The 9,814-nt window shown below is 39.6% G+C and overlaps 1 protein-coding gene across 1 annotated transcript; it reads right to left on the minus strand.

The window, feature by feature from the left end:
• Positions 1–6,608: 6,608 nt before the first annotated feature.
• cldn26 (claudin 26) lies at positions 6,609–7,738 on the minus strand. The gene has a single exon (XM_019097407.2). The coding sequence runs from the start codon at positions 7,674–7,676 to the stop codon at positions 7,014–7,016; it is 663 nt and encodes a 220-aa protein (XP_018952952.2). The 5' UTR covers positions 7,677–7,738; the 3' UTR covers positions 6,609–7,013.
• Between the last annotated feature and the right edge of the window lie 2,076 nt (positions 7,739–9,814).

The raw sequence follows: 9,814 nt of genomic DNA on the forward strand, positions 1-9,814 counted from the left end.
ACCTATCAGTCTGGTTCCTTTGGTTGACCGCTATCTAAATCACTCTATTCCTATGATCTCTTTTATTCTCCTTAGTTTTATTGAACTTGTTCTGTCTCAAATGTATTACATTGTGGGTTTAATCTGCTGATTAAGCAGATCAAATCTCAGGTTCTCGCTGCATTACTGTATATGCTGCCCCTGTGGGTGATCTTTCTACAGATAATTAGTGCTCATTAGTGTCGCTACCTATTATTTTTGCTCATACTTAGGTTTAGGAATTTGAATGAACCTTTAACCCTGAGTAACGCTGAGTGGTTTTCCCATCCTGTACTCTTCGTGCTGTGGACAAGAATTAAAAATTAGTTGTTGAAAATATGTGTGCTACAATTTTGTAATTTTTTTACTTGATCAATAATAAAAAAGGGCTCTGACTCAGGCCAGTATACAACAACTTAGAACACCCTAGCATACTAAATACTACAGTACATACTAACAACCAAGCTACAACATAGCAACGGACTAACAATGCTTTTTCATAGCTGATTCCTATTTCAGTTTCAGTCCTATTTCAGCAAATTAACCAATTCTGATACTGCTGTGCTTCAAAACATTATTCTTAGACAGGGGTAAGAGGAAAAGAAAATTCCATTGAAACCACCCCCAATTCAATATTTAAGATTTTCTTACAATATTTCGCTCATAGTGAACAGTGAGCTGCTCTGCCTGCTACAGTATTCTCTCTTCTTTGTGTCTATCTTCAGCATCTCTGGCCTCTGTTAGCAGCCGTTTACAGACTGCGTAATTTTTCCACACAAATGATAATTTTGAAAATGATTACAATGCAGTTTGTGTGCAATTCCGGTATAGAGATAAAACTATCACAAAATTGGCAACCGGCCAATCTCTATATCGGTATTCACCCTTCACCGGGAGTTTGATTGACAGGCGATCCAACCAATCATAACAGCGAATCTGCCAATTTTCCAGACAGACTAACCAGACAGTAGATTAAATTAACGTCAGTGAACTTGAATTTGAAAAATGGTGTGTATTGATGTCATTCCGTGGGTTGAAACAAGATACCTTCTGAAGTTCATTCCTGTTCATTTTGTACTAACTAGTAAAGAGGAATATATTATTGGTTCATGTGCCGCTTGAACTGAGCCGCTACAGTGATCTTTTACGACACATTAAAGAGCCACAAAACTATTTATTGTTTGAATTTCTTTTTAAAAAATGACAAAATTTGAAAGCTGACACTTTCAAATCAGTCTTGTCTGTCGGTGCGTTGTCAGTGTCCTCTTGAATGTATTTATCACTGCATGAGAACATGATGTGTAGTGTGAGAGATATATGGCTTGTCGGAAATCTTTGCTAAGGGTAAGTGGCACACAAACCAATTGCTGTCATTTCCAATTTATGGCCGGTTGGCCAGTTGACCAGTGCAACTCTGACTAAAAACCACCAGAACACTATAGAAACTGCATAGCGACACACTTAAACAGTTTAGAACACCCATACAACTGCCTGCTTTAACAACATGCTTAAAACATCCAGAAAAACTAGAAAACTGCATACCAACATTCTAAAACCACCCAGAATACCGCAGTATGGCAATACTCTAAATGTACTTAAAACCACCCTAAACACTCTAAACAACACTCTAAAAAACACTCAGAATACCCTAGTATCTGCATAGCAATACACTAAAACATAAAAACTGTGTAGCCATGCACTAAAAACCAACCAGAGCACCCAAACTACATAACAATGTCATGTTCAGGGTGGAGAGATGTGACGAGGACTCAAAGATGCAGGAAATGGGCTCTTTAGAGGAGCTGAAGTGGAGCTGAAGTGGATGTTGTCACCTCAGGTGATTCTCAGTGGGAATTGGAGCAGGCCCAAGAGTGGACTTTGAGGGCTCCCAGACTGGAGTGAGCGAAGGAGTGAACTTATAGACTTGATTAGGCTCTGGAGTGGACTCGTAGATGGGAACAAATTCTGGAATGAATTCGTAGACTTGAGCGGGCTCTTGATTGAATTCTGAGGGCTCCTGGACTGGAGCGGGCTCCTGAACTGGAGCGGGTTCGTGAGTGGACTCTGAGTGCTCCCGGACTGGAGCAGACTCTGGAGTGGACTCTTTGAGTGCTCCTGGACTGGAGCGGGCTCTGGAGTGGACTCTGAGGGCTCCTGGACTGGAGGGGGCACTGGAGTGGACTCTGAGGGCTCCCGTTCTGGAGCAGACTCTGGAATGGACTCTGAGGGCATCTGAACTGGAGCAGACTCTGGAATGGACCGTGAGGGCTCCTGGACTAGAATGGGTTCTAGAGTGGACTCTCGAGCAGGTTCATGAGTGGACTCTGTGGGCTCCCGGACTGGAGCGGGCTTAGGAGTAGACTCTGAAGCAGCCCATGCATGCAGAACAGCCATGAGGTGAAAGGCAAAGACAACCTTCTTGATTATGGCTGCAGCACTGAAATTGGGCAGCTCGGTGGCGACTTCTGAGACCACCAGAGTCGGATCCTCCAGGACCACCGGACATGAGACCACCAGAATTGGGTCCTCCAGGACCAGGACTTGAGACCACCAGAGTCGGGTCCTCCAGGACCCCCAGACAAGGGACCACAGGATTTGGGTCTTCCAGAACCACCGGACAAGTTAACAGTCTAGAGATGCCAGCAGCTCGCACAGACCTCAGCTGTGGGTCTACCAAACTGGAAGCCAGTTTTAAAAGCCTTGGGCCCACCTTGTGAAGAGGTTTGGACTGGCAGCTATTCTGTGGAGAGGCTCTGGAAAGCCAGCCATGAAGAGACAAGACTCTGGAGTGGCGGCCATGACGGAACGAGACACTGGTGTGGTGGCCATGACCGAACGAGACTCTGGAGTGGCGGTCATGATGGGACGAGTCTCTCGAGTGGCAGCCATGTCGGGATGAGACTCTGGAGTGGTGGCCATCTTGTGAAGAGTCTCTGGACTGACAGGAGTGGACCTTGCTGCCCTTCTCTTTCTCGATGGGGGTTGAAGAGGTGTCCTGGACTTGACTTGTCAAGGAAGGTGGGGATGGGACAGTCCCTGCAGGTAGAGTCTGGTGGTGGTGTACTACCTTTCCCTCCTTGCGGAGCTGCAAGTAACTGGAGAAGTTCCAGTAATCCCAAAATTCTGGCAGTTCCATCTCCCAATGCAGTAGGGGTTTGGCCAGGCTGAGGTTAAAAATGTCCTTTAGAAAAGAGTCATTGTAGCCCAGCCCCTCCGCTTCCCTACAAAACTCCAGGGCGAACTCCCTCAGGTCAGTTCCTCAATGTCGGTGGGAGTTCAAGGTTGCGTTGGTAGAGCGTTGGTAGAGGGGGCTGCAGGAAGTGGAGGCTGGTGGATCATATGAGCCCAATCGCCGCTGAGTCTTCATGTTGACTTCTTTGTTCTGTCACGGTTGGGGTGGAGAGGTGAAGATGCAGGAAATGGGCTCTTTATTAATAGTAAAAAATAAACAAAACTAACAAAAACCACCCCAAAGAGGACAGGCAGGAAGGCCAGAACAGGGCACAGCATGGCAAGGCAAGGAAAGGCCAAGACAGGAACAGGTAGAGCAGGCCCAAACCAGGAACACACAGACAGATCTGACCACATACAACAACGAAGAAGCACAGAACTGCAAGCACAAGGAAAATAAATGGGGAGATAAACGAGGAGGGTAACAAGGGAGACACAGGTGAAGTAACTGAAACAATAACGAGACAACAAGAAGGGCGGGGTCAGACAATAGACTGAAGAGCACATGGCACCAACAAACACAATGACAAGCCATGTTCTCACAAACAGACACAGGAGTGCCCTCTGGTGGCCGTCCAGGGCACACCAGCTGAAGACTGTGACAAACAGCACACAAAAGCCAATCAGAACACCCTGACAACTACACAGCAGCAACATGTAAAAAACACTCAGAACACTCTACCAACTATTAAGCAACACACTAAAAACAATCAGAAAACCAAAGTAACTGCATAGCCATGCATTAACAAAACACTCTAACAACTAGCAATGTGTTAAAAATTACCCAGAACACCGTAGCAACCATCTACCGCTGTAGCAACTATACACTAACCTTAACAACAAACCCTAATGTAAAGATCTAGCTCTTTTTTGCCTCATGTGTGTATAACTGCCTTTGAAAATGAGTAAAAAGTTGTCTGACGATACTTACAGTCTTATTATTTCTGAAATGGTCATGAGGCCCTTTTTGCTGTGCTCATCACAAAAATGGGAAATATATGAACTTATATGTTTTTTTATTATTTTGTTGTGTTGTAGGATAGGAGGATTGGTTTCAGTTGATTTTGTGAATGGATGTGAAATGATGATACAATGATTAAAGTTGTGCTTGCCAGTTAGATGCAAACAACAGTTTTAGATATCTCTATGTGCAAAAAGAAAAAACAGTATGTTGTTTGTCACAATGCATTAAGGCAGCAGTAAATACACCCATTGCATTAGGGATTCAGTCTTGCACCAGCAGTCTGTTTTTACTGCAGTCTTCTGACATCTCTGCAGCATCTGCCAGCAGGTACAATCAAACTTAACTCTATCAGCAAGCAAAAATCCTGGTAGAACATCTACTTGTGAGGCCCTCTGCTGGCAATGGAGGAAAGTCACCAAAAATTTGAGGTGAAGAGCTGAGGAAACATCACCTCAAGGATAAAAGGACAAACATGATAAATCATTTCAGGAGGCACTCATTCCCTTCACCAGAAATGACCTGTCCCAGTGCACAGAGGCATACAGGTCACAGCATAATATATAGAAGGTCACAGATCTGATGAATTATGAATTAGCCTTATTCCGTGTTATGAATGTTAATGGCTTCTTCCTGTGGATGTGCTTTTCCTGCTGGTTTTAACCCCTGTGGAAGAATTGATAGCTTTAGATTTTCAAGGATACAATTGCTTATTAATAAGGTTAGTACCTAGATGGAAATTAATAATATTTTTGTTTAGAAATATTGGCGAGTACAATAAAATTAAAAATCTATTGGTTATGATAACACATTAGATTAGATATAATTTTATTAATATAATATAGGAATGAAAATATGTAATATATATACAGGACACCACCGTTGAAAAGTTAGGGTCGGTAAGGTTTTTTATATTTTATGGTCACCATTTTATGGCTGCATTTATTTGATCAAAAATAAAGTAGAACAGTAATAATGCAAAATATTATCAGAATTTAAAATAACTGTTTTCTATTTTAATACATTTTAAAATGTAAGTTATTCTTGTAATGACAAAGCTGAATTTACAGCATCATTACTTGTCTTCAGTGTCACGTGATCCTTCAGAAATCATTAATATGCTGATTTGCTGCTCAAGAAATATTTCATGTCATTGTAAACAGTTGTGCTGCTTAATATTTTTGTAACAGCTGATACATTTTTACATTTGTCAAGTTTCTTTGATAAATAGAAAGTTTGAAAGGATTATAAAAATGGTTTATACAAGGTTTATAACAATATAATGGACTGATGATGACAGAACAAATGAACAAAAAAAAAAACATAAAAAGGAACATTGTCTGATTCTAGAGTGCACACTTTTTAACACCAATTCAACACCTTTATCTCTGCAACATAGATGTGCTTTCAGATATTAACAAGGGATGATATCAGCAGTTAAGCACTTAACATCTGTATATGGATGTATGCTCACTAACTGCAAGCCAAAGGCACACACTCTTTTCATTTGTACCCGCTGACCTCTGTGTTTCACAGGAAACTCTTATCTAAACTCTACGCTAGATGGGTTTCACTGGCAAGATTAGCTGAGCACTAAAAGGTAGCATGACCGTCCTAGACAAGAAAAAAGAATTCATTGTTTTCAACTTCTGCTTCAGCTGTGGATTGTCTCTCCCTATTTGTCTTCTTTCATTTCCTTTATATATTTGTTTTAATGTTGTTCTAACTGATGCCAAAATATCCATTAGGAATGTTAGGCAGGCTACACAATGTTTGCTATCCCAAAAACACTTCACAACAGAGGAATGGAGGCATTTGGAGTGGGGTCTAATCAAATTATATACTTTTATTTAGTTTTTTTTCTTCATTCATCCATCAATACATAAAACTTATGGCTTGATTTAACAATAATTCAACATAAACATATTCAGTCAATAACTGACTTCATTATGCTTAGGGAAATTCATCTTTGAGCTGCTCTGAAACTTAAGACGTTCTTTGGAATGGAATGACAGAATTGTAATTTCTAGGTGAATTATCTCCAAGAACAAATCTGTTACAATTAAAATGTTTTCAGTTAATTTCAGTTTTATGATTATGGACAGAATACAGATCCCAAAATAAAATGATAATTACAGATTTATTCAGACACATACTATATTCTCAATTTGAAAAACTTGCATTACAGCATTAACCATAACTGGCAATGCTACCATTGATAAAACATACTGTTGATAATAAAAAAAGTGTCAAATAATGCACACACAAATAAAATAAAATAAAATAAAATAATAAAAACTAAATAAAAACAAATAAATATATATATATATATTATATATATATATATATATATATATATATATACACACATACATACATAGATACATACATACATACTAAACAGTTTAAATGTTTTTAAATCTATACCAATAGGCCACTGATTTATTTTCCAAAGAGGGCTTTGAAAGTTTCCTGACAGCTTCAGAAAATTCTGTCCAAATGCTTCCACGTCATGCATAACATTAACTGAGTTTTTGGTCCAATGCATTAACAGTTCAAATAAATCAGCTCACAAATCTCTCAAGTCTGCAGAGATTGATTCTTATGTTAAAGAACCGAAGCATTACTAACAGTATAATTTAGCTCTCAAGGGGATGAATAAATATAAAAAAATCACCATGCAAGTAACTCCTCCGATGCAATTGCAACTCTGATTAAAACAAGTTTGATATTTCATCATAAGTGTGACATGATTGTTTTGTAAAGCTGAGTGAATATTTTCAGCCTTAAGATGAAATCTAAGCTATATGATTTCCGTCTTTCTGTAATGCTGAGTTTTCGGGCGTTGTTCTTGATTGCGAGCTAGAATTTTACTTTGCAGCTTTGCTTCATGATCGCCCATGCAAACAGCAACAAAAAGAAAAGCCCCTCCAACAACTAACAGAAGTCCAGCAAACCAGGCAGAAAACATGGCCTCTCCATACTCCCATCTGGGCATCACATCTGGAAGATTCTCATCCCAGAACTTCACTACCATTATATACGCCATTAGTGAAACAGGTGCGAGGGTCGTGATCCCCGACACAACGATAAACACTCCACCGAGGATGAGCAGCGTCCTCTTCATCCTCTTCCGCCCGGCACCAATCTCAACACCTTGGAGTCCGAAAAAAGCAGCCGCCACACCGAGGAACCCCGTCGCAATGGAAATGCACATGAGAATCCGTGAAGCTAAAGTGTCTAGTGGAAGGGCTAAAAAAGACTCAAAGGCTTTGCAGTGAATGCCAACTTCCTCTGTGTAGATACACATGTGCCAGAGACCCTCATACCAGTTTTCCATCTCATTCAGATCCGAGTTCATCGTCTTCCATAGTGGCAGGAAAGTTGTAATAAAGGTTGTGACTAAACCTCCGAAGGACACAAAGAGCGAAGCTCTCTGGACAAACTTAGTGGTGAACAGCACCATGTTAAAACTTGTCTGTTCTCTTGGTTTGTCTGTCTGTCCATCTGAGATTTTCAACCCATACATCTCGTCTAGTCTGGACTGGCTCCTCCTTTGCTTTAATAAAAACCCACCTGTTCTTGCCGGATAATCCAGCAGCCTTTCACAACGGTGGGATTGTTTTTCAAACTGATGAATATCTTTACCGAGGACAATAACTTCTTTTTAAAGAGGAAATACGATATGTCCAGTTTTAAGTCTGTGCAGGAAGCCTGAACAGAGCGCAATAAGACTTTATTGAGATTGAGGTAGATGAAACAAAGGAATTAAAAAGAGCTTCAAATAAACCTCTGGTGAAATGTGTTAAAAGAGCCTTTTTCCTTTGTAATTGTAGCTGATGATGACTCAGAAGTTATACTAAAGAGTTTTTGGATGCTGTAACTCAGGATGTATCAGGGTAACAGCTGAATGAATGATTGTTTGCTTTGAGAACACTATGTACCACAGGTTTTTTCTCTGAAGCTCCTCTGATTTTCGGAGATCAGTGGTTGGAAATCGGACACCTTGTCCTATGCTGAGCTGAGCTGAGCTCATCCATACCTCACCATTTGTCCTTGAACACCAAATGTGGATATCTTCTCCTTTATGTATAGGCTAGATTTAAAGGTGGCACAATCTTAAGTTTTATCCTTAGTAACTCATTCAATACATTACCATTTAAATTTGGGGTGAGTATGACTTAACTTTGAGGAATTAACAATCTTATTCAGCAAGGATGTATCAAATTCAGCACTGATAATAAGAAAAGTTTCTTGAGTAACAAATCAGCATATTAGTTTTACAATCCAAAAAGGAAGGTTCATCCAAAAAAAGTCCTCTATCCATAATATTGCTTTCTTCAGTGAGAAAGTGGTCTCATCTGAATCAGGAGATAAATATGCACAGATCAAATACCGTTTACAAGTGAAAACAGACCAAAACAGTTCTAAACAAATTTGTTGGTGGATTTTAATGCGAGAGGACAACAGGGAATGGACTTTTTCCACTGAAGAAAGGATTGTTATGGATCATTTTAAGTAAAAATGTCTTGGATTTGTTTATGTAAACACACTTTTAACAAGACATTAATTGATAGACTGGAGTGATATGGATTACTGTTTTTATCAGCTGTTTTGTCTCTCATTCTGATGGCACCCATTCACTGAGGATTCATTGGTGAGCAAGAGATATAATGCTACATTTCTCCAAACCTGTTCTGATGAAGAAACAAACTCATCAACAGCTTTGACAGCCTGAATTTTCAAGAAATTTTCGTTTTTGGGTGAACTATTCCTTTAATTTAACCCTAACCTTTTGATGGAAACAAAAAAGAAAAACTAGGGCCTCTTCAGTCAACTCTAAAATTATGGTAATGTTCCGAGACATGTTTAATCACTAACAATGCCAGATAATAGTAAAGTCTGATCTTTGAGGCTGTGTGGCCTGAGAGATGCCCAGGTGCGGTTGCAGCTCCTGGCATCATATGAGCTTCTCTGAAAAGAATGATCCCCTTTGTGCTGCTATCCAAAACCTTTAATTTTTCTCTCATCACCACTGTCTCAGCTTTTATCGTGTTCTGTTTAAAATGACAGCAAACAGCATTTCAGATAATAATGTTTATATTTTGTTCCAAATTGTTTGAGGACATCAGTGATTTTGACTATTTAGTGAAGTGTTACACATATCATTCAAATAATCTTCTCATTAAAGGTGCTGTATTTTAGCCATTTTGCTTAAACTACATGAACTCTTCTCCAAAACCTTAAACTTTTCTTACTGGATAAAAAGCACAAGTTGTATAAAGAGCATTGGACTTCAGTGATATCTGTCAGGTAGTAGAGAAAGTTTATACATGGAATTTGAAAAAAGTTACTTTCAGCACTTTTAAATAGCATGCTAATGTAGTCTTATTAACCACATTGCACAAAGGATGAATGAGCAGATACTTATAGATTTGTTTCTAGCCATCTGTCATCCATGGTAACTCCCCTCAAGCAATCTCGTCTACATTCTCCCTCTTGTCGTTTACAAAATATATATGCATAAGATAAACCACAAAACATAGTTTGCTGACATTACACAATTTATTAAGGTATATTACCCACAGGGCCGACAGAACACTC

Source organism: Cyprinus carpio, chromosome A5, assembly GCF_018340385.1.
Source record: "Cyprinus carpio isolate SPL01 chromosome A5, ASM1834038v1, whole genome shotgun sequence".
Lineage (NCBI taxonomy): Eukaryota > Metazoa > Chordata > Actinopteri > Cypriniformes > Cyprinidae > Cyprinus > Cyprinus carpio.

Bases quoted from the DNA above. Each gene is read 5' to 3' on its own strand.
- cldn26 (XM_019097407.2), bottom strand. From the start codon at position 7,676: ATGGTGCTGTTCACCACTAAGTTTGTCCAGAGAGCTTCGCTCTTTGTG.